Genomic DNA, 26,443 nt, shown 5'->3' on the forward strand with positions numbered 1-26,443 from the left:
AGGCTAGCAAAGAGAGGCTGAGATTACTTGGCCTGTGCAATCTTCACTTAGCCTTAATCCCATCATTTCCAACCTTGAAATTACCTCATGAACTTTAGCAAGTGCTGACACCTCGGTCCCACTGCAAAGATCTTTTTACTTAATTGGTCTGGAGGATAAAAAATTTCAGTTTTCCAGGAACTTCCACTACACAATGAAGGTTGAGATTTTCACAGGAACTCTTTCATCAGAGTCATCCAGGGAGCATATTAAAACACAGTCTCCTAAGCCCCTCAACCAGAGATTCTGACTCTGTAGGTCTGAGACCAGGGCCAAGAATTTCCATTTCTTTTCTTTATTATTATTTTTTTTTTTTTGAGACGAAGTCTCACTCTGTTGCCCAGGCAGGAGTGCAGTGGCACAATCTCGGTTCACTGCAACTTCCACCTCCACCTCCACCTCCCTGGTTCAAGCAATTCCCCTGCCTCAGCCTCCCGAGTAGCTGGGATTACAGGTGCACGCCACCACGTCCAGCTAATTTTTTTGTATTTTTAGTAAAGATGGGGTTTCACCATGTTGGCCAGACTGGTCTCGAACTCCTGACCTGAGGCAATCCACCCTCCTTGGCCTCCCAAAGCTGGGATTACAGGTGTGAGGCACCACGCGCCAGCCAAGAATTTCTATTTTTAATGTGCTCCCAGTTGACAGGGATGCTGCTGGCCCATGAGCCACCCTTTGAGCAGCATTGATTTAAATAGAACGTTAGGAATTAGGAATCATTTTCTGTTACTATCATTTAATGAAGATCCATGTGACTCATCTGTAATTGAATAAATTTTGAAAGAAGAAACAGGAAGTTCAATACAATATAAGCTAGAATTTTTCTCCCTGTATGCACTAGGCCCTATGCTGGGCACTGGCAATGCAAAGTCAAATAAGATCAGATCTTCACTCTGAAGCAGCTCACATCGACAGAGAAGAAGACAAAGCAACACATTACATCTCTAACATTCCCTCTTTGCAGTTTCCTCTTCTGCAGTCTAAAAACTCTCTGGCAGTTGACACTCGCATCCCTACATCTCCAAGTTTAATAAAAAGTATGCTGCAATATATACATTCATAAATCCTTCACCTCCGCCCACTCCCCCACTCTCACTCTTCACTTCAACCATGAGTTGTCGTCTTTGGTCTTTCAGGTGGGCTCGGTGTTCTGATATCACAGGTCCCCTGTCGGGATGACCCACATCGATTCTTAAAGTGACAGCTCTGCTGTTATTTCACTCCGAGACATCTGTTCTGGCTCTGCATAGAGACTGCATTCCTCCTTCTCTGTCTCTTCATAGTATCCCCAGTCTGTCTCAGTGACAAGCATCTACCATGCATATGATGGCCATTTTCTTTGTTTCCTGATTTTAAATTTTAGTTTTCTGCGGGTACATAGTAGGTACAGATATTTATGGGGCACATAAGATGTTTTAATACAGGCATGCAATGCATAATAATCACCTCATGGAGAAGAGAGTATTCATCTCCTCAAGCGTATTTATCCTTTGTGTTATAAACAATCCAATTACCCTCTTTTAGTTATTTTTAAATGTACAATTATTATTGACTATAGTCACCCTGTTGTGCTATCAAATAGTAGGACTTATTCTTTCTAACTTATTTTGTACCCATTAACCATCCCAACTCCCTCTCACCACCCCCCACCCCCATATCACTTTTTTTTTTTTTTTATGAAATACCATTACCCAATTTGGTGATGGTAGGGATCATTCATCTGATCATCTCCTCAAGTAGTATTGTGCATGGACTACGGGTGCACATGTGATAGTCTTCACTGACGGCCATTGGTTGAGTGACCCTTTAATCTATGAGACTTTGGTCTGAATGACTTATAGCTGCTTCCACAACCTCAAGTCATCTTCTAAGATGTGAAGAAGATGTTGCAAGGTGGATAGTGCACGCTGCTTGAAGTCAGACATTCTGACCTTCTTATTTGTCAGCTGTGTGTACTTGGGCAAAAAACTTAGCTTGGGGCCTTGGTTTCTTCATGCTACAGAAGTTATACAGTCTTGGGGACGTTTTGACGATAAACTGGATAATGTATAAATGGTATGACACATGGTAGGATTACTTATTATTGTTATCTAATTGGGATATACATAACCTGTAAAAATAACTTCAAGATTTACTGAAATATTTGAACTGATGGTCATTTTCTATGTATGTGTCAGTCTCTCTCATTAGCTGGTAAACACCTCGATGGCAGGGGCTCTATCACTTCATCTTAGTGTTTCTAGAGCCGAAAACAATAGCATATGCAAACTAGTGTCCTTGGGAATGAGTAGATGACCAAATAAAGCATGTATAGATGTGCCTTAGGAATATGGAAAAGCTAGGGATTCCAAAAATCTTGGCTGAACACAATAACTAAATGTCCATATACAGAGATGGTTTGCAGAGGAGGTTATATTGAGCTGGAACGTGTATAGCATAGCATTTTCAAGAGAGATGCTAGGTGGAACAGGGCCAAGAATTGTCTGATGAGTGAGAGCAAAAAGAAACTGGGAGGGTTTTAAACAGGGAAACAAGGTGGTCACGACAACCTTTTTGGGTAGTAACTCCATTAATAGTGTTAATGACAGGTTAGAGACAAGGCTATACTTGTAGTGGTGACAATTTAGTTGGCATCGGCTAGATACAAAGTACCCTACTACCTTCTCTGCATATATTAATTAATGCCATACACTTTCAGATTCATCCATGAGACAAACTTTGTCACCACCATTTTACAAGCCATACAATGTTGGGTTGGGGGATGTTTCCAAGTCCTCAGAGGTCATAAATGGCAGAGCATGGCTTCAAATTAAGGTCTGACCCCAAAGCCAGATCCTCAGTACTTCCCTGTCCCTGCCTTTTTGTCAGCATGAGTCTTACTGCTGAATGTGGGGGTGACATCCTGTGATTCTTGATGACTAGTTTGAGGAGAAGTTTTCCCTTTGAGAATTTGTGTCAGTCCATACAGACTTTGGATGAAGGCATGTTGACTCTTTGCTCAAAGCAAACATCATCACAAGGCAGTGTGCATTCTCAGACTGGAACAAACACCCATGAATATAAATGTGCTAGAAGCAAGGAACTCCCTGATCAGGACAAATTATCAGGCAATATTCTTTCTTCTTTATCTTTATGCTTCCAACATAGCATCTTATAAAACCTGGAGAGGAAGTTTCTTTCTGGCCAGACTGTGTAGCAATGAACTGCAACATTTGGATGGAGGTACAAGAGATATTTCTCATCAACTACATAAATGAGGTGGAACTTGGAAGACCACAGTCAGGCTCAGTCTGAAAGGTACTCTCCCTCTCTTGCAATCCCCAGCTCTAATTTTACCATCCCAAAGGCACTGTAGAGCACACATTTAATCACATATCCTTGCACCCCAAAAAGGAACCAGCTTCCCCAAAATCTACATTTCTTCTCTTTACTAACATCAGAAGACCATTTGCTTTTCCTCAGAAACTACCCTGGGGCCCCACCTTGCCCACCAGGCTTGGATTGTAGCCATGTCTTCTCCATGGAGCACTTGCTGGATAAAGTAATTACACTTCATTCTAAGCATAGCTCCTGCGGGATTCAGAGCAGAAAAATACTTAGCAACTGAGCATCAGGGATCATGCCTGTCAGGAACACCCCTGGCAAATGCAGAATCCTGGTTGGCATCACGCCCAGTCTGTCCACAGCTGCCCGAAGGCAGGATTTAGGAGGCTAGTGGTTACCAAGTGCAAGGTTTTGTTGCTGATGAGACCTTAGAGATCCTAGACGTCATTACAAGACAGTATGCATCCACCTGAGAGGTCTAATTCGCTTCATCCAAACCACACCCAGACCTGTCCATAGAAGTAACTGCAATCAAGTGACCCTCAAGCATATGTAGTCATAAGATTATGCCCTCATCCACATCTGAAGTGTGTGCCTAAATACACACCTTCCTTGAAACCATGAAAAGCTAGCCTTAAGAGCTAGAAGCTTATAAGAATATTCCTAATCTTCTGGGTGGGTGGTCTCCAACTATTAGTGATTTGTATGCCTATCTATAAAACCATTCTTGAGTATAAAACCCCAATATATGTATATTTACTTATAAATACTACACATGTACAATTATACTCATATGTAACATGCATTATAAATATAGAAAAAGGTTTTTTAAAGATGAGAGAAGGATATAATAATCATGTTTTAAAAATAGATATTTTATATATTAATGGATCACATAATATTTTGGGTTTTGTTTTGTTTTTTTTTTTAGATGGAGTCTCACTCTGTCACCCAAGCTAGAGTGCAGTAGCACAATCTCAGCCCACTGCAACCTCCACTTCCTGGTTCAAGCAATTCTCCTGCCTCAGCCTCCCAAGTAGCTGAAATTACACAGGCCCACCACCACTCCCAGGTGATTTTTGTATTTTTGGTAAAGATGGACTTTCACCATTTTGGCCAGGCTGATCTCAAACTCCCAAACTCAAGTGATCCACCTGCCTTGGCCTCCCAAAGTGCTGGGATTACAGGCATGAACCACCACACCTGGCTGATCACATAATATTTTTTTTCTCCCAAAAAACATTACAGTGATTCCAAGTTCTGGTTTTAGTTTAGCCTAATTCAATATTAGACTTCAGTGGTGAGCATGGATAAATGAGATGCTTCCCAAAAACATACAGATCTAGAAAAAAGGGTATCGTAGGCTTGCTGAATAGGTGATTATTTTTATCCTCATTTTCAAGCTTTTTTTACAACTCAGTAGGGGTCTATTCCTGTTTTGGATGTGTTATTTTGAAATATTTTGTTAATGGTGATTATTTTGTGTAAGACCCAATATCCATTTAGAATAAGGTGTGTTTTAAGTATTTATGCTTACAAGTCTATATATCAAATCGTTTTTAAAATATAACTAAATCACTATCTACTTATTGTTAGATAGATTAGCTTATCATCTTTAATTCTTACTGTGTGTATCAATAGGCTTTTGTAAGAAGTAGGATAAATGTGGTTGGTTCTGGCATTTCCTGGTATTTAGTATGCTTCCATTATTAATATTATCTTCAATTCATGATTCATCATCGTATTGGACATTTTTCTATTTGTCTTTTCCTAACTCTTCATAACCAACAATATGAGGGTTAGTGAAGTTAAAACTAGAGATCAATTTAGAGCTGTATGTAACTGACCAGTTGCACACTGCAATATTTTGCAATGTCAGTCTGTGCTACAGACTTCCCTCTTTGCTCTTGAGACCTAAGTTACTGAATGGGATTCTGCCATACAGAAACAGCAAGGTCGTCCACATCAATCTGGATTCTAATTATTAGTGAAGCTTGATTTCAATTTTTTTTCTTTTTCACCAAAGCAATTGTAAATAGACGTTCTAATACTGTCTTTCCACATCCTGATGGCTGTCTTGTGCACCCTGGGGAGAATGAAGCCCACTTTGCACCTTAAGTAATAATATAAAATAATACATGATTTTGAATGAGAGAAGCTTAGCCTCAGCTCCTCACTCTGCTATATTACAGCTATGTACTGTTCTACTTCCCTAATCCCAAGTTATCTATCTGGTACATGAAGATACTGCTCAGTTCTATGGTTTGTTATGAAGAGTCAGGAAAAGACAAATAAGAAAAATGTCTAATACCATGATGGAAACCTGACATTATCAAAATCGCTTGCTTTTCTTGTAAATGTGAACCTGAAAATCAGAGTAGAGTGCTGCCAAAGTAGCAAACAGAAGCAGTAGCACAGCCTGGACTCAGGAGTACTGGCCCCAAGCCCAGGGCTCCTATCAATATACAATGTGACTTCTGATCAAATGAGATGTGGACCAATGGCAACAGGACTTCAAGAAGGATGCACAGATCTTTGCCTCATTAAAGCTCAGCCTCTGTGAATGCTGCCCAGAACCCCTCCTCATATGCCTCCTTCTCTAGAACAGAAAGCTGGTCTCAGAAACATTTCCCATTCTTCTCACTGCCTGGGGTTCAGGACACCCACCAAAACCACTCAACCTCACTGAATTCCATCCTTAAGTAAGTAGGGGCTATAGTACACAAGAGGCACTTGAAGCATTAAACTCAGGGTTATCTTTTCACAACTGGAGTCTAATCTTGGAGGTAGATTATTTAAATGTACATGGATTCTTAGTCTTCTATCTAGAGATGGTATCTATTTCTTCATTTTGAAGCTGGACTGGCCTTGTGACTTGCTTTGGTTGGTGGAATGTATTAGGAAAACAACTTTATGCATTCCAAGACTGAACAACAGGAGATTTTGTGTGTTTCCCCTCTTGATAGCCCAGGAACCTAGCCTGCTGGAGGATGAGAGGCCACAAGGAGAAGCACAACAGCCCAGCTGGGAGCCCCAGACCTGTGAGTGAGCCCAGTGAGATCATCCAAGTCACATCTAACTCAGTAGAACCGCCCAACTGAGCCCAGTCCAAACTACTTACTCACGAGCTAAACTAAGTTGTTGTTTTTAAGCCATTAAGTTTTAGAAGAGTCTGTTATGCAACAAAAGCAAAAGGATAGATATCCCTTGCTTTTTTACTAATTTGCTCTGTTAATTGGACACATAAAAAAACTCAATTTCTATTAACTTTGTTTTTTGTGTGTCAGTAACATGTCAAAAGTAGTAGCAACCATCAGGAGGACATGTAGTTCATGTCTGTGTTTGGTTTCTTATATAACTATTTCACATCTTGATTATTTACAATGAGCCTTGGAGGTAAGTCTATCATGAGGATTTATTAATATCACCAGCACGTGAAATGCCAAATTTAGACTGCATCCTCAAAAAGATAAAAGCAACTATATTTCAATTATATAAATTGATGTTTGGAAATACCAACATTATCAGTTTTTTAAAGATCTAGGCACAAGTGTTACAATACGTGGTTTTGAAGTAACGGTCTGCATCAGTATTGAACATACTGACTCCTTTTTACCACAGCTACACAGGCAACCTTCATTTTCCATCAATTCACTTCCCTTTAAAACTGACATATTTAATAGAAAGAGCCACTGAGAAGAGAGTAGGCAGAACGGAGTGCAGGAGGGAGGCGATGAATTAGCACTTTCTAGTCTCTGTCAATATGTGGTTTATTTTCAGATGCAATAAAGGTTTGGATTTTTGACTTGGCAGGAAAACACAATGAAAATCTTTTCCTCATTAGTACCAAATTTCCTACAATCTGACTTCCCCACCTCCACTTTCTTCCATGGAAAGAAACACACACACACACACACACACACACACAAACACACACACAAAAAATACAAATTGTAAAGCATACTTACCCTCTCTGAAAGAGATCCACATTATAAAATTTATGTAGCTCTACAGAAAACTCAACCGTTCCTTGTATTTCAGACATGATCTTTTTGGCTCATTACCTGAAAAACAAGAGAGAAATTAACAGCTTGAGATCACATCAACCACTCAGAGAGAATCTGGCTTTTACAACAGGAAATCAATCTGACCAACAGGACCAACAGGAGTAGCATGTGTCCACTGAACGTCACCACTCAGGGTTCCTTTTATGGAAGAAGACACGGAGAGACAAAATGACTTGCCTACTGTCACAGCTTCTACCTGGAAGGGCCAGGAGGCAGACCCAGGTCTCCTAACTCCAAAGCTGAGCTGGTCCCCTGCCCTTTCCTATCTGTCAGTACCGTGGAGACAACAACATCCTGGCCAAGAGCACATCCTTCATGGCCAAAGGCACAAGAATCCCTGCTCTACCGCTTTTCAGCTGTGTGACCTTGAGCAAGTCACTGAACTTCCCTCATCTTCAGTGTTCTCATCTGTAACGTGAGGACTGGTAATAGCACATAACTTTGATAGATGGTGGGAAGAGAAAATAAATATGCCACGTTGAGCACTTTGCACGGTCATTTGTGTAGTAAATACTCAATAAGTTGTAGCTACCACTGATAATAATAATTTAAAATGATTTTATAATTCATATTATAAATGCAGTCTTTAAAGACTAAAGGTGGCTGGAGCAATATCAAGCATGGCACATAGAGCATGTGGGTGCTGCTGCCAGGTAGATGTTTAACCCAACTTGACAGGTTGCTAATTTTCCAATTAGTTGTTACTGGGGGTCAGTAACAAGAGGGTTGAAAGGAAAAGATGGGAGGAAAAAAAAACATTAAAACAGTCCAAGTCTGGGATGAGAAATAAGCCAAGAGGTACATTGAAAAGCAGGCTGGGTTTTCTGAGACTATCAAAGCATCTAGATACCAGGAATGTGATGAAAGGGAAAGAAGTTTACTTGTACTGAGCACCTACTATATTCTTGGTGTTGCATAAAGTATTTCATGTAAGTTGCCTGATTTTTTCCAACAAGAATTTTGTATTATTCTTGCCACATTTTGCATGCAAGAAAAAAGGACCAGAGAAGCTCTGACCTGGAGCCACTTTCTAACTCTGTAATATGCTGGTGGTGTGGCCTTTGGTAAGACCCTTGCATTCTCCAAGCCTGCTTACTACCATGCCTAACAGGGATAATGCAAGCTACTGAGTAGACTCCTGATAGAATAAGAGGTAACAACTTGCAATATACCTGGCACTTAGCAGGATCTCAAGACCTGGTATGACCTCTGGGAAGGGAGAGAAGGAGGAGAGGGGAAAGGAAGGGAACACGTGGATCTGTCACCTGGCAACTTGTGATTCAACTTGGATCTCCTTCCAAAGCCCCTCTTTCTGCCCCCAGATGCCTCAGGGACCAGACCATTCTTGTGGTTCAGAGCACAACTTCACTGCAGTTAACAGGGTCAGGCTAGGCCAGATCCCACAGATAAGAGCAGGAGGGATTAACTGGGCCTTAACTGCATCTCAGCTCAGGCAAATGTTTCACCCAGGCAACATTTCTAGGGATTCATAAGGCTGCATACCAAATTAAAATCCTTAGAACCAACCTCTATAAATTCTGCAAGACAGAATTTCAATCTGGCAAACATGGAAAGGCCTGGCTCACAAACTGTGCCAAAAACCCATTTCCCTAATGAAGAGCCACGGAGGTGCACCCTGACCCTGCCCAACACACCGGAGCCAGCCAAGGTCAGAAGCCGAGGTTCAATTTTAATCCCAAGTCATTTCCAGTCAAAGTCAGATGGAGGGGCAAGCAAATGGAAGCCACTCTGTGCTTCCCTTCATAATCACATTAAATGTCAACAGCTGCATTGTCCTCATTTTCTCATCACCCCACTCAGCCTGAATCCTCCAAAAACTCAGAGCTGGTAAAATCACCTGACTCCTTTCTTGGAGTTGTCAGTTTTCTATTATTCCCGGTCCCTCTCCTGATCTCTGATCCTGGGGAGGAGAATATATAGAAAGAGAGACAAAGGCAGAGCAGGAACAATGAACCCCAATAGTGCCAGCCTACCATATACTACACACTGATGGGGGTTCCATGCATGACTTCACACAATCCTCAAAAGCCCTCTGTATGGGTGGCATTGACCCTGAGCCACACAGACACTGGTGCTGTGCAGGCAGAGTGCCTACCCAGGAGCCTGAGTTTTCCAGCTCCAGCACTTACTGGCAGAATGGCTGGGACCATGTTTTGGGATAGAGCTAATATTTAGAAGAAAATATTTAATGCATGGAGAATACCACACGGAACATTCTTTTCTCCTTGAAAGATGCACCATACCATGCTCTTGTTCAGGACAAATGGGATAGGGTTCTGGAACTTGTAAACACAGACACAGTTTCTCGGTGGGAAGCTGCCTTTTCCTTTAAAATAGCATGTTAGGCATTATAACCAAACACTCATAATGCAGTGAGGAAGATGAGTTCCATGTAAAATAGTTTTGGGTTTTTTTTGTTTGTTTTGTTTTGTTTTTGTTTTTGTTTTTGTTTTTTGAGATGGAGTCTCGCACTGTCACCCAGGCTGGAATGCAGTGGCTCGATCTTGGCTCACTGCAAGCTCCTTCTCCCAGGTTAACTCCATTCTGCCTCAGCCTCCCAGGTAACTAGGACTACAGGTGCCTGCCACCACACCTGGCTAATTCTTTGTATTTTTAGTAGAGACGGGGTTTCACTGTATTAGCCAGGATGATCTCGATCTCCTGATCTCGTGATCCGCCCGCCTCGGCCTCCCAAAGTACTGGGATTACAGGTGTGAGCCACCGTGCCCCACCCCATGTAAAATACTTTTAAAACTCTGTGTTGATTTTGCTGATAACATCCTTGGTCCACTTTGTGGTCAGTAATCTAGAGCCATTTGCCTTTGTCCCAACCTTCTCCCCTTCTCTTTCCATCTGAGGATTAATGGGAAGGTATCAGAGCAGTGGTTTTCAGGTGTGGTCCTCAGACCAGTGACATCAGCAACATTTTGTTGTGAAAACCAAGTATTGAGTCCCATGCCAGACTTGCTCAGTCAGAAACTCCAGGTTCAGGGATCTGTGTTTTCACAAGTTCTCCAGGGAATTTAGGTGCAAACACTAATTTGAGAACCACTGGCCTAAAGACAAGGGTTTTAGCATTAACTAGACCTGAGTTAACTTGCTTTCTTGTGAGCTGCATGACCTTGGGCCCATTCGTTAACTTCTCTGTCCCTCATTGCTGAGAGGTGAAGAGTAAGAGTACCTACCCTATAAAAATGTCTTCGTGATCAGTAGGGAGACAGCATTCGAAATGTTTAATATACTGTTTGGCATATTGTTGGAACATACATATGACATATGCACACAATAGACACATGACACATACCCAACACACACATCACAGTCATACACACAAACACACAGATACATACAATATGCATTGATACAACACACACACACAAATCTTCATCACACACACAAGATGCCCATGACACATACCCAGCACACACTGGGTGCTGAAAAGACTGTCCAGGAAAGCCCGTTCTCTGCCTCTGTAGGACTGAGCTCAGGGGCAAGGTTCTGAGAATGCATCGTGATGAGTGCAGTGAGAAGTGTCAGCATACGTCATGCTCATGAGGAGGACAGGACATGATTTAGATCTCCGTCCCCAGCACATCAGCAACCACACCTCGGGTAGACCAGTTTTCCTCAATATTTGTTCCAAGAACCTCGCATGAAACATCAGAAAACCCAGCACTCACCCCCAACATGAACATGTACCATACACACAACAACATACCCAACCCAAAACACACAGGCACCATCTGCACACACACCACAGACATCTTTTCTACACTAACTTCCTACTACAACCAGCACCACCCACCACTCTAGTGAACTCAGTCATTCTGCTGTATTTGGTGTGACTCTGAAAAGCTCACCTTCAAACCTGCACTTCCTGAAAGCTGTGTGTACAGGCACTGTGGCACTCTAAAGCATACGGAGCTTACCAGCAGACCTTGCCCTCATGATGCTCAGGGACTGGGAAAGAGTGATTCAGTGACAATCACAATGCCAGTGATGACAGCTTAGGAAGAGGGAGGACCTGGGTCTTTGGCACTCAGTTACGGCCTCCCTGGGAAGGCTGGCTTCTGAAAGAGGAGGCCTTTGCCATGCCTCAGTCCAGTGCCATCAGTGCATATCTCTTCTGTTCAGAAAGTGAAGAGAGTAACCTCAGCAGGTCATCTCAACCTCAGCTCACCTGAAGTCGACACACCTGCCCTTGGTACTGCCCTTCATTGTGTAATCTCCCTGGGCCCCTGGTTACTGCCTGGTCCTCACTCAGGCAGCAGCACCCACAGCTTACACCTATGTGCAGACAGCTTGCCCCTGGTACACCACATTTAGGCAAACATGCCTAGAGAAGAGGATGGAGAGAGGGTCAGGATGGGAAGGCCCTTGAAGCCTATGTCTAGAAATTAACACAGGCATCATCAGATTAGCCTTCCTTGTGGACAGCGGAGAGAATAGCCTGTCTCTAAAACAATATACATACAGGCTCCAGAACAAGACTCCTGGGTCTCAATGGCCCTGGGTGACCTTGGAGTCATTATTATCTTCCTGGGCCTCTTTTTCCTTGTGTGTTAAGTGAGGACAATAATAATACCTACTTCCTGGAGTATTGCAATAATTAAAACTATTAACATACATAAGGCACTCAAAATAGAGACTGGCATGTGATAAACTTTCAATACACGCATGCTATGTTTAGCTTTGTTACAGAAGACAGAACTAGGAGACAGAGTAAAAGAAAATGCAGTGAAATTACAGCTTTGTTTGGTTTTCATTCACTAAAAAATAATCTTGATCAAGTGCCCCTTACTGACCTGCCCTGTTCTGGGAGCTTTCTTTTTTTTTTTTTTTTTAATTTATTTATTATTATCATACTTTAAGTTCTAGGGTACATGTGCATAATGTGCAAGTTTGTTACATATGTATACTTGTGCCATGTTGGTGTGCTGCACCCATCAACTCGTCAGCACCCATCAACTCGTCATTTACATCAGGTATAACTCCCAGTGCAATCCCTCCCCCCTCACCCCTACCCATGATAGGCCCCGGTGTGTGATGTTCCCCTTCCTGAGTCCAAGTGATCTCATTGTTCAGTTCCCACCTATGAGTGAGAACATGCGGTGTGGTTTTCTGTTCTTGTGATAGTTTGCTAAGAATGATGGTTTCCAGCTGCATCCATGTCCCTACAAAGGACACAAACTCATCCTTTTTTATGGCTGCATAGTATTCCATGGTGTATATGTGCCACATTTTCTTAATCCAATCTGTCACTGATGGACATTTGGGTTGATTCCAAGTCTTTGCTATTGTGAATAGTGCCGCAATAAACATACGTGTGCATGTGTCTTTATAGCAGCATGATTTATAATCCTTTGGGTATATACCCAGTAATGGGATGGCTGGGTCATATGGTACATCTAGTTCTAGGTCCTTGAGGAATCGCCATACTGTTTTCCGTAATGGTTGAACTAGTTTACAATCCCACCAACAGTGTAAAAGTGTTCCTATTTCTCCACATCCTCTCCAGCACCTGTTGTTTCCTGACTTTTTAATGATTGCCATTCTAACTGGTGTGAGATGGTATCTCATTGTGGTTTTGATTTGCATTTCTCTGATGGCCAGTGATGATGAGCATTTTTTCATGTGTCTGTTGGCTGTATGCATGTCTTCTTTTGAGAAATGTCTGTTCATATCCTTTGCCCACTTTTTGATGGGGTTGTTTGTTTTTTTCTTGTAAATTTGTTTGAGTTCTTTGTAGGTTCTGGATATTAGCCCTTTGTCAGATGAGTAGATTGCAAAAATTTTCTCCCATTCTGTAGGTTGCCTGTTCACTCTGATGGTAGTTTCTTTTGCTGTGCAGAAGCTCTTTAGTTTAATGAGATCCCATTTGTCAATTTTGGCTTTTGCTGCCGTTGCTTTTGGTGTTTTAGACATGAAGTCTTTGCCCATGCCTATGTCCTGAATGGTACTACCTAGGTTTTCCTCTAGGATTTTTATGGTATTAGGTCTAACATTTAAGTCTCTAATCCATCTTGAATTAATTTTCGTATAAGGAGTAAGGAAAGGATCCAGTTTCAGCTTTCTACTTACCGCTAGCCAATTTTCCCAGCACCATTTATTAAATAGGGAATTCTTTCCCCATTTCTTGTTTCTCTCAGGTTTGTCAAAGATCAGATGGCTGTAGATGTGTGGTATTATTTCTGAGGACTCTGTTCTGTTCCATTGGTCTATATCTCTGTTTTGGTACCAATACCATGCTGTTTTGATTACTGTAGCCTTGTAGTATAGTTTGAAGTCAGGTAGCGTGATGCCTCCAGCTTTGTTCTTTTGACTTAGGATTGTCTTGGAGATGCGGGCTCTTTTTTGGTTCCATATGAACTTTAAAGCAGTTTTTTCCAATTCTGTGAAGAAACTCATTGGCAGCATTCTGGGAGCTTTCTAGCCATCCCAGCTGCCCAACAATGGACCAGTCTACTTTATGAAGCAATGAACTCCCTCATCACTGGGAGTGTGCAGACAAACGATGAGGTCCCACTTTTCTGGGAAAGCCCCTGCCTTGAGTTTAAACAACAATTAAATTCCCCTTTGTCCACAAGATTCTAACATCTCATTACCCTAAGCAGGCCATGTTTGTATTTGATTGATGAGGAACAAAAGAGGCAGAGGGTAGACCAGAGAACCAGAAGGTGATGTCACAGAACCTCAGTTCAGATTAGATTTCTGCCACTTAATAGGTTGACGAGGACATCACTTCATCTCTTTGAGTCCAGGCTTCTGCCTCTGTACCTGGAGGGAAACACCTACCTCAGAGGATGATACAGAATGGTAACTAATTAAACCAACTTTTGTAAAGTATTAAAAATGTTCTCATGGTCAATAGGATATTGTTAGAGTACAGAAAAATATTTTAGAAACATAGCATGTTACTTTTCTTCCTTAAGAAGGAGATGACTGGGCTATAAGTCCCTAAAAAGGAGTCATTGTCTGTTTATGAATTTCTGAGCACTCCATGCCCAACCTGGCATCTGGTAAACAGCAGAGGTTCACAAATACTATGGAATTAACGAATAAAATGGTAACATCAGACAACAGACTCTGGGCCAGAATGTGAGTATGAAAGAGGAACAGAATTCAGCAAGGAAAACAAAGCAACAGAAAATAAGACCAAAAGCATTTAAGAGTTGAAACAGTGATGTTGGTTATGGCAGATAAAGCAAGTTCTTTGTCATTAGAGGTATCCAAAAAGGGGCTGTCCAAGAAAGCCCTTTCTCCACCTCTGTCAGACTGAGTTCGACTGAGGATACACAGTGATGAGTGCACTGAGAGGTGCCAACATGCATCATGCTTAGGAGGAGGGCAGGACACGATTCAGATCTCCATCCACAGCATATCAGCAACCACACTCTGGGTAAACCAGCTCTCCCCAATATTCATTCCAAAAACCTCCCACAAAAGAACAACCTGGGAAAATTAACAACAACAACAACAACAACAACAACCCAGATTATTGAGTCCTACACTCAGATCTCCTCATCAGACTCCAAGACAGGATCTAGGAACACAAAGGCTAACGTCTGATCCCACTGCTGCATCTGCCTCTAATGCCAGCTCTGGCAGAAAACCTGTGCTTGTAAATCATAGCTGAGCAGAATGCATCTATGTCCCATTTGTGTGGCTGAATGCGGACAAGAAATCACCTCTGAGAAGAAATATGAGCTGATTATTTTGTCAAAAATCAAATTCTTTTTCTTTTAGAGCTACAAAAATTGTCTAGATTTATAAACTACTATGTAAAATGCAGAGTCTACATGGCACCTGCAATGGAGCCTCCATAGTGTGCCCGTCTGTCTCTCTCTCTCTCTCTCTCTCTGTGTGTGTGTGTGTGTGTGTGTGTGTGTGTGTGTGTGTATGTGTGTATGTAGGTCGGGTTTTGGGATAGACCAGCCAGGATCCAGATATCAACGTTACAATCTACCTAAAGTTAAAAAACTCCATAAACCTCAGTCTCCTCCTCTGTAAAACAACAAATAGATCTTTATCCCCAACACATAACACAGAAGGTTGACAACAGATGTCAGACCTAGCCCCTCCATAACACATAAAGTTGAAGCCACCAAGAATAAATGTGAATACATCTAGTTAATTGTATGAGTGTTTCATTTTGAATTTTCTTTTTACTGTCATCATCATATTTCACTGAGCCCTTTCTTTCTGCATGTGTGTTGGTTTCCCTCCAGTTTTTCATCATTATTATCCAGAATGGTGTGTTCAAAGACATTCAAAACTAAGCAACATGGTGGGGATGGGGGAAAGTCTGTCTTCTCTGTTCCAAAATTGTGACCTGCAGGTCTTTCTCCCAGCAACAGGACATGGAGATGGCATTCCCTCTTGCATTCAAGGAATCTGGAGAGACCTCAAAATTGTGGCAGACTGTTGTCACTTACCCGGTTGTCTGGGCATCAACTGGGTTCAGCCTTCAGTCCTTCTTTTTTTGTTTGTTTGTTTTATTTTGTTTTGAAATGGAGACTCACTCTGTTGCCCAAGCTGGAGTGAGGTGGCACGATCTCGGCTCACTGCAACTTCCGCCTCCTGGGTTCAAGCGATTTCTGGCTAATTTTTGTATTTTTAGTAGAGACAGGGTTTCACTGTGTTGGCCAGGCTGGTCTCGAACTGCTGACCCCACGTGATCTGCCCACCTCAGCCTCCCAAAGTGCTAGGACTACAGGCATGAACCATTGCACCTGGCCCAGGGCCCAGTCCTTCTTCTCCCTTCCTCACAAAGACAATTAGTTGTCAGTTCTCACTATCATTATCTCCATCTCCAAAGCCACCACCCTAGGAATGCTGATCACTATTCTCTTTCCTGATTATTCCCACCTCTTCCATGCGCCTCTCTCTGCTCCAGCTTCATCACCTTCTGTGCATTCTCCACCTCTCACTGCAGTGGCCTATCTTGAGCACCAAGAAGCTCATGTTCTGCATATCTCAAAAGCTTTCAGTGGTTTCTCTGGCCCTTGGCAAGATTCAAGAGGCATTGTACACTCCATCAACTTCTTACTTCTCCGGACACAATGCTTTATCCTCTCTCCCATGCCAAAACTGAGCTTTAATCTATTTCCTTTAGTTCTACAACATGTGATCTTTCAAAGATTCCATCTCTGTATAAGTACCAGAGAGAACATCAATGCATTAGGGTGGCACTGAGGATTAAAGATAATCACATACATAAAGAACTTCAGTCATTGCCTACAAAACTGTCAATCACTCATCATCACTGGCAATCACTATTTTTATTTCCACCTTCAACATAGTTGGCAGAAATTCAAAAGGTCCGTCATATCCAGACCTAAAGAACTAGGCCCCTGTCTTAACTTTAGAGGTTCTGGCATTTGTAGAGGCCCGAGTAAATGTTTGCACTTTTCATCACAATATATCAAAATGTTTAATTAGTTATTTACATTTTTTTTTAATGTACTAGAGCAGTCTCAGTTGCCTCTGAGAATGTTGGATAAAATATTAAAACTGTTTTGAAGAAATATCATAACTCCAATACCTCATTAGATTTTGTTTGGGAATAAATTATTTTACAAACATGTTTTCCTTTCAATGCAATTTTTCTTTAAAACTTCAATCTTCAGAGTATATGGTCTTTGAAAGATTAAATGAAAATAATAATTCAATCTTAATATACATCAGCATTTACTTTATGAAAAGGGAAAACAACATTAATGTTCTCAAAGGACTGTGTATCACAGAATTACAATATAGATGGGAAAGGCTCGGGAGGAGATCTCTCATGTACAGAGGAATATTATGAGGATAGAGAAGGATGTATCTTAGTCTGTTTTCTGCTGCTATAACAGAATACCACAGATTGAATAATTTATTAAGAACAGAAAGTTATTTGGCTCATGGTTCTGGAGGTTGGGAAGTCCAAGAGCACAGCATCTGGTATTCCCCTGTCCACAGTAAAAGGACTGAAGGCACAAGAGAACACTCAAGACAGAGAGAGGAAACTGGACTAAACTCCCTTTCATAACAAACCCAGTCTGGAGATAACTAACCCACTCCCTCTATAACACCATTAATCTACTTATCTCTTAAAGGCTCCACATTTCAACACTGCTAATAACAATGAAATCTCAATATGAGTTTTGGCAGAAATCATAGCAGGATACCAGAGCACACATGACCTAGCAAGTTCTTGGGATAGCCACACTCAAACCCAGATTACCCTGTCAGAATGTGCTGCTTTCTCTGTAGGGTCCAAGAGAAGCAGCAGAAATTACTCTCCAAAGCATGTATCTGCATTCAGTGATGTCCTTCTCCCCAGGGGATTTACTCCACGCAGCCATTCTAACAAGGTAATAACTTCAGTTTGTTGCCTGGCTTGATCACTGCAGGGAAAATCTGCTCAGTGTTCCAGGCAAATAATCTTACTAGAGATGGAAAACTGGTGCTTCTTCATTAAGAAGGGAGGATCCCCTAAGCACTCTTTCTTGCTGTGAGAGGATCTCATCAACATTTGACTCCCAATCTTGGGTCTCACCTCTGTGTGGAAACTTGGACAAGTCACACAACATCTCTAAGCCTCACCATTCACATGCAGAATAGGGGCCAACTTCTCACAGCACCAGGGACACGGGAAATCTGAGCCATCGACCTGGGCCATTGGAAGACACAGATAGGACCTGAGCAAAGGAAGTCAAGCCACAGCTGTGGTCCACAAGGATAAATACCTTGAAATAAAGATGCACAAAGAAGGCAGGCGCACCTACTGGTGGTGGCTGAGACCCACCGGGTCAGCCTTCTGGGACCTAGCCAGTCCAAGCAATACAGAGGCCAATCTCTCAGCAGCTGTGCAATCTTGGAGCAAGAACTTAATCGCTCTGTGCCTCAGTTTCCCCAAATGCAAGTTGTTTTGGAGTCTGGCATATGATAAATGCTTAATAAGTATAAGCTAGTATGATAAAGAAGCAAACCTAAAAATAGTTCTGTGGCAATGGCAGGAGAGGAATGATAATCCCCTTCCACCATGAGTTACCTACACCCTCGCCAACTTTGAGGTTCTTCAGGGCTCCCCTGTTGATTAGGAGCAGAGGGGAGGCCAGAAATCACATCTCTGACCCTCACCCACCATAGAAAATGCAGCCCCAGGCATTCACCCCCTGAATGTTTAAAAGTATTTTCTTTCCTTCAATATAGAAATCAAAACTGGCTGTGTATGTTTGCTTATTTTTTTTTTCACATCTAAAGACAGTGCAAATAGAAGCAACCCACACAATGCCAAGTTCTTGTTTTCTTTGGGATTCTATGTCCCCCTTATCTTAGGCAGCATTTTAAAATTAAGGCAAGCAGGCACATAAGATTTCACAATCTCATAAAAAGATAACTGACTCATAAACTCAGGCAGAGGGCTTGAAGTACCAAAGATGAGGAAGCTCTATTAAGGGAGCAGCAGCCAATGCCATCACTATTTGCAGCTCTCAGGCATGAAGCCTTCTCCCTTTCTGCCAATGCTGGAAGCTCTGGTGACACTCACTGAGAAGTTAAACATGTGACCACAGTGAGTGGCAATTTATCTCTCTTTCCACCTACTGAAACACATGCACACAAACAGACTCCTAAGTGTGTGTGTGTACATAAGCACACACAACAAGGAGCATACTGTCTCCAAGTTCTTTTTTTAGAGAGGCAATGTCAAATAATGGAAAGGGCAGGGGCTTCAGGGCTGCCAAATCTGGTTCACATTCTGACCATTTTACGGGTTACCCTAATCAAATTTTAGCGCTCTCACTTTCCACATCTGTAATCCTACTATAGTAATGTCTATCTACTTGGTAGTGATTTACTTTTGGGAAGATCAACATAAATGTTTATTTTTTTCAGCAACATTGTGGCTTTTCAATATATAGTGGATAATGTTAATATTAGACTAATAATAACAATAAAATATATGTATGTTGTGCAATAAAAATTTTGCTTAACAAAGATAAGCTTAAATATCCAAAGAAATCCAGCCTGAAATGAACCACAGGATAACCTGGATGAAGCTGAGTTGCTAGGCAAAGACATAGGCAATGTCCAGGGCCCAGATACCAGGACTCCAAGCTTGGGGGAAGCATACTGGATACTGAGCCCACAGCCAATGAGGCTGGATTCAGATGTAGGTTCCCATTTTCTCTGGGTCCTGAGGGAGACAGAAGTTGCATCTCTCCTCCTCAAGAAACGTAATTCAGGCAGGTAAGAATAGCACCTCACATTCATTGAGGTTGGGGGAGGTTTCAATGCAATGACAGACATAACTTGATAGTGAATACACCTTCCCTGAAAGGCAGTGATTCCTTGTCCCTGGAAGAATGTCGCAGATGCCAAGTCTGCCCCAGGAGTTGAAGACAGGATTTCTGCTTTGGGATTGAGCCTTGAGTAGACGTCCTCTATGCTTCCTGACAGTCTTGAGAGTCTATGAATATCATGCCATCTAATTTTAAGGTTCTGCGTTCATTAATGGCCATAAATATTTCAAGAGCATTTCGTTTGCCGAACGGCAGTGGACCGCACCCAATTCAAGTTGAATCACATGATGGCATCAGCAGGCTTAGTATCAGTGGTGAGTGGTGTCTCTGTAGTGAACCCTTTAAGGTCAGTAGCACTATATAGGTTTCTTTCTTCTTTTCCTTTCTTTCTTTCTTTCTTTTTTTGAGACAGTCTCGCTCTGCCACCCAGGTTGATGCGTAGTGGTGTGGTCTTGGCTCACTGCAACCTCCACCTCCTGGGTTTAAGCGATTCTCCTGCCTCAGCCTCCGAGCAGCTGGGATTACAGGTGCCTGCCACCACGCCTGGCTAGTTTTTGTATTTCTAGTAGAGATGTGGTTTTGCCATGTTGGCCAGGCTGGTCTCAAACTCCTGGCCTCAGGTGATCTGCCCACCTCAGCCTCCCAAAGTGCTGGGATTACAGATGTGAGCCACCATATAGGTTTTAGTACCTCACGCATCAAAGCATAGTGATCCAGTGGTCCCTACCACCACCTTGTCCACCCACTCCTTACACAGATACGACATTTGAGGCCCAGAAAAGGGAGTGCTTTGCCCATAATCACAGAACAAATGTCCTCAGGACCCCGTCTCCAGATTTGTAGCCCATTGATCTTTAAATTCTTGGTGGTCAAAGTTTTTACATCCATGATTTCATCTGATCATAGAAAGAACCCCAAGAGGTTGAAAAAAAAGTGACAACAAAATCTAACTTTAGATCTTCCTATAAGAATTAAAGTTCCGAGACACTGATGAATCTTAGTTATATCCACTTCCTTACTCTTACCATGCAGATATGGGGAAATGGTTAACATCAGGGTCTCAGAACTTTAGATCTTACAGGAAGCTCAGAGATCACAGAGCTCAGGCCCTCATATTGGAGCAACAAACCACACACACACACACACACACACACAGAGAGAGAACATGTGCATTGTTTGGGGGCTGTTGCACAACCATCTGAGAGAAAAACCATGACCTGAGGCATCCGGGTCCTTAGAGTATGAGCTCTGCACAATTCTGCTAAACAGACCTAGTCCTCTTTCATGTGCAGCACTGATGCATATTTAACCTGAGCATAATCTAAATTCTTAGCATGAAACAGGTGCTTCAAACTCTAGGACCTTCTTCCTTCGCTATATCACCACCGCCCCAAACAAAGCCTCTCAAAATACTTTCATCGAAGTGCTCCATTACCTCTAAACATGGTTTTATTATACCTTTGTTCAACCTATTATCTCCACCAGAGGGCCCACCTTGCACCTCTCTGCCTGACAAGCTCCCCATCCTTAAATGTCCAATCTAGCTTATCCAGAAAGCCCTCCCTGAACAGTCATGCCACTGCCCTCCCTAACACAAGCCCCCAACCTTGCCTTGTGCATGTCAAAATAGCCCTGAATAGGTGGTGCTCTGCAAGTATCTCTATTTTCAGGTTAGGCTGTGAGTGCCATAAAATGAAGGACAGCCATGGAGTCTAGCAAGAAACATGGTAGAGAACAGGTATGGAATAACATTTGTGGGACAAACAGGAGAAGGAATGAAAGACTAAACAAACATAAGAGAAAATGCACATATGAATGACTGAATAAGTTCATTACTCTTCTTTCTGATCAAAGTTTTTTTGGGCACTTGGAATCCGCTCCTACTTAGGACGTTAAGACTGATGGAATTATACCCGTCTTATTTTGAATGCATCTTTGGGCTCCTTTTGTCCTCTGCGTATGTCCACTGAGGAAAGGAGGGAGGTGTGTACAATCCATCTTGCCTGAGAGCATCCCGCAGAGGAACCAGCGTCAGGGGAAGGATGCAGTAGCGGGTGGTGTCTCAACCACAGACGAGCCCTTTATTTATCCTTCCTGATGCCACAACATAAACAGGAGAGGAGGTGAATGCGAGATGCGAGGCTCCCACACATGAGTCAAGGTTGGCATTTCAGACACGCTATCTGTTTGTGCCCTGGTCACGATGGTTTGGGATCCAATTTTGTTTAGCATCTGTCATTAGCTTCACAAGTGCAGCCATGACTCAGCCCGCGTCACCGTGTTCCCACACTGACCACCCACAAGATGTGCAAGCCTCCATTCCCAACCTTCTCACGCACTCCAAGGCCTGCCCTCCTCCCAGCCAAAATGGAAAACCAAGTAGGGACAAGATATCAAGATACAGAGGACCTTAAGGATGGTCTTCAACAATGGTTTCTAAAATTTCTTGGGAGCCAGAGGAACCAGGGTAATCAGTCTTCCCTGTGCTCTGCTTAATATCAATCCTCCTGAGGGGCTCCTCTTTCTCCAGGGCTACAGCTACCTCCAGGGGAGTGGATCTCACTGGAAAGGCCTCTCTTGAGGGTTCGGTGGTCAGCTCATAGTCTCACAGGGATATGGAGGGTTTGGGGTGAGTAAACCACAGCAGGACATGGAGAGGCAGCTCAGTGCACAGCAAAGGGCAAAGTTTGGCACAAAACTTTCATGGTCACCAGTCCTGTTCTTTATTAATCCCTGCTTTTGTGTGGTGCCTTTATTTTTCAGTTTTCTCATCTGTGTATAGGAGCTCTGCACAGGATAATTATGAAAAACCAAGGAATTTTATACACAAAGTGCATAGTGTGGCATCTGGCACCCAGAGAACACTCAGAGTAGCTGCTACTATTCTTAACATCCTATTGTGATGGCAATAGACACTCAATGAATTACAATTTAGAAAAAAAAAATAACCCTTTCATGCAGAGTTAGAAATACCTGACTCCCTCCCTTATAATGAATGAACAGGGTTAATTTCATATTGAACTTTTCCTTCAAAACCTGCCCTGCAAGTACAATCTTGCTGGCAAGAAGTTACCCCAGGATGATGGAGAGGAAACCTAGAGGACAGAAGATGGATGGAGAGGATGGAAACGGGAGTGATTGTAGGCATAGATCTGGCCTAGACATATCCACTGGAAAAGGGGCCAGATCAAATCCCAGGCTCAACAAAGTTCATTCATTTGAATGACCGTAGAGTATCTCCATTATTCCCAACCTCAAAAGTGTCCCTTTCTGCACTGTCAACTACTTATCTACATGTCAGTGAGGTTGACGATCTCCTCCAGCTCCTCAGATGATTCCTGAGGTTCAGGCCCAGGAACTCTGATGCCCAGAGGTATGCAGTGTCCTCACATTTTCTTAGACCTTCAACTGAGAGTCTTTAAAGCCAGACATGCTTTGGTTCAAATCCCAAATGCAATGTGTATTTCTGTGCAAACTGGAGGTCAGTAGCTTAATGTGGTCAGTTTTCCTTATCTGTAAAAACACACATGTCTAGCAGGGAAAGGTTAGAGATTAAGGAGACCTAAATGCCATCTGGCACAGAGGGAATAGACGCATGATAGCTGATGTAGAGGTTGGTGGGATCTCAAGCATTCTGCTCTGTTTCTGTTTTCCCAGTTATTTCTATTCATAATTTACATAAAAATGAGAATGGGAGTGTTAGAATAAAGGGGAGAGGAAATCACAGAGGCAAAACCTTAAACACCACAATACTGGATACTTCAATGCTTCTTTCATTTAATCTTCAAAACTCAACATGAGAAGTCATCAAAGAACATCTTTTTGTGTGTGTGAGAGGCAATTGATGTTAAGGAAGGCAATCTCTGTGACTTAATCTCTGCATGATTCTTCTTGACATTCTGATTTTTTATTCTTAAAAGGTAATAGACACATTTGTTGGTTTGTTTCTTCCTCCTCCCCGACCATTGCTATATAAACACCGCTCCAATCAAACTGGGTTCCTTATGTTTGACAAAGGAGACCACGCCCATTCTCTGTCTTGGTTCCCATTCCCTTTGGTGCTCACTATCCTGGCACCTGCTTCCTCCCTCTGAATCTTTTCCTAGCTACCCAGAGTTTCCCCTCCTCTGTTAAGCCTTCCCATGCTCTAAGTTCATCCTGTTCTCCCCTGTTTTGGAATGTCCACCTTCATTGTCTATACAGCCAATGTGCCCTGCCTGGTCAGGATGCCTAAGGCACTATTCTAGGAGCTGTAGACACAGAAATGAGCCACATGGACATGATCTCAGCTCCCACACAGCTGGATGTCCAGTGCATAGCATAGCTGTCTGCATTGATACCATTCCACTCGCTGTATGCAGGATTAGCTTGACGTCTGACTGTTGCAATGGGCCAGGCCGACCCAAAGTGACTGAACCCATTAAGGGTGTTATACACCTAACACCACTTCCTCCCCTTTAGTCTAGGAGGCTAGTGGTTGCTTAATGGTAACCTAGGCCCCTATAGGTTCCATTTATTTATTTACCCATTATTTATTTATTTACCCATTTTCTAAATAGATATATTAGGGGCCTATTATGTGCCTGGCTTCCAGAGTACAGCCTGGGGATTTGTGCAGAGAGGAAGAGTTGCAATGACCAGACTCCAGTGACTCGGGAACCCACTGGCAGAGGCTCTACTGCAATAGGTCACAGGCTGTGATGGGGGTAAGACTACCTGCTCCCAAGCATAGCAGAGACATTTGGTTTTCTGCCAAGTAAATTGAGAGAGAGAAAGAGTGTGTGTGTGTGTGTATGTGTGTGTGTGTGTACATGTGTGTGAGTATGTGTGTGTGTATATATAAGTGGTTTAGAGAAGGGAGAGATGGAGCCATGGAAGGAACCACAGGCTTTAGAAAGCCCTGACGTTTTTAGTTCCAAAATCTGTTTAGGGGCTAGCAATGGGTCAACACCTGACTCCAAGTCTCACCGCCTGGAGGACACAAGCCCCCACACTGCATCTCTGCTTCTCTTCTTCCCCTCCCTCCACAGTCCCTTCTTCACTCAGCAGCAGAGGGGATGGGAGACCTTTCTTAGAAGTACCTCCAATCATGTCATCCTGCAGCGACCTCTCGTCCCCTCAGTTAATGAGCTTCATGCCCTCACATCGGCCAACGCAGTCTGATATAACCTGCTTCCCAGCTCTGCTGTAGATGACCCCCTTCCCCTAAGATGCCCCAGCAAACAACCCTCCTTACTGCTCCTCACTCCTTTTCCCCCAGCTCAGATATGCCTGAGGTTTTTGGCCTGGACCATCCACTTGCCTCAAAGGACCTTTCTGACAACTACTCAGAGCTGCTCCCCAATTTTCCCTACTGATCTCTGCTCCAAGGCCATTTCCTCAAGTAGCCTCTTCTCTCTTCTCAGTTGTTCTCCAGCATATCACTGTTTTATGGTATTTAGAGTATCAACCACTCCATGGAATTATCTACTTGATTTCCAAGTCCTCTCTCAGAATATCACCTCCAGGAAAGCCGCCCATCATTTGTCCATGGCATGCTATAATCCCAGGGGACAGCACAGGGCTCAACCCTGACGCAGCACCCCATAAATATTTGCCAATTGAACTAAAGGTAAACACTGAGCGCAGTCTTGAAGAAATTACAGGATTTAGGAGTTGAACATTGAGAAAGGACATATTTAAAGCAAAAGGGGCCTGGCGAGGTGGCTCATGCCTGTAATCCCAGCACTTTGGGAGGCTGAGATGGGTGGATTGCTTGAGGTCAGAAGTTCTAGACCAGCCTTGCCAACATGGTGAAACCCTGTGTCTACTAAAAAAATACAAAAATTAGCCAGCTGTGGTGGTGGGTGCCTGTAATTCCAGCTACTCTGGAGGTTGAGGCAGGAGAATCACTTGAACCCAGGAGGCAGAGGTTGCAGTGAGCTGAGACAGCACCAGTGCACACCGGTCTGGGTGACAGAGTGAGTTCAAACAAACAAAAACAATAACAAAATAAAGCAAAAGGGACAAAGGACACACAGAAGGAAACAGGCCAGACTTTTAGAACAAATATGATACTGGGTACTTCAACATTTTATTTCATTTTATCTTCGAAACCCAACCTAGCCAGGCATGTTGCTCATGCCTGTAATTCCAGCCCTTTGGGAGCCTGAGGCAGGTGGATCACCTGAGGTCAGGAGTTCGACACCAGCCTGACATGGTGAAACCTCGACTCTACCAAAAATAAAAAATTAGCTGGGTGTGGTGGTGCATGCCTGTAATCTCAGCTATTCTGGAGGCTGAGGCAGGAGAATCACTTGAACCTGGGAGGTGGAGGTTGCAATTAGCTGAGATCACGCCATTGCACTCCAGCCTAGGCAACAAGAGGGAAACTCCATCTCAAAAAAAAAAAAAAACCAACAAACAACCAACCAAACAATAACAACAACCTCACATATCATCATGAAAATGTCCATGTTTTTGTGGAAGAAAATTGAGGCTGAAAGAGAGGAGAAAGCCTCAGTTCCCTCAAGCCACCAGGTAATAAAGTGATAAAAGTATTGATGGTTCAGAAAAAACTGAGTTACGATGCCCCTAGCCAGTGAAAAGAAGGAGCTGATAAGCTCTTGGAAGACACGGGCCCAAGTTGTGCTCAAGCCTTGGAGGGCTGGAAGAAAAGAATGGAGGAAGAAGGAAGTCCCAACAGCATTAGGGATTCTAGGAGTT

The 26,443-nt window shown here is 42.9% G+C and overlaps 1 protein-coding gene across 1 annotated transcript in view; it reads right to left on the reverse strand.

The window, feature by feature from the left end:
- The window catches only part of FAM135B (family with sequence similarity 135 member B), a 353,644-nt gene that overhangs the window by 224,157 nt on the left and 103,044 nt on the right, over positions 1–26,443 (reverse strand). The window contains exon 2 of the mRNA XM_001090012.4: positions 7,332–7,427. Within this exon, the coding sequence (XP_001090012.4) occupies positions 7,332–7,408 (77 nt within the window). The 5' untranslated portion in view covers positions 7,409–7,427. The remainder of the gene's footprint in view (positions 1–7,331; positions 7,428–26,443) is intronic.

This window comes from Macaca mulatta, chromosome 8 (assembly GCF_049350105.2).
Source record: "Macaca mulatta isolate MMU2019108-1 chromosome 8, T2T-MMU8v2.0, whole genome shotgun sequence".
Classification (NCBI taxonomy): Eukaryota; Metazoa; Chordata; class Mammalia; order Primates; family Cercopithecidae; genus Macaca; species Macaca mulatta.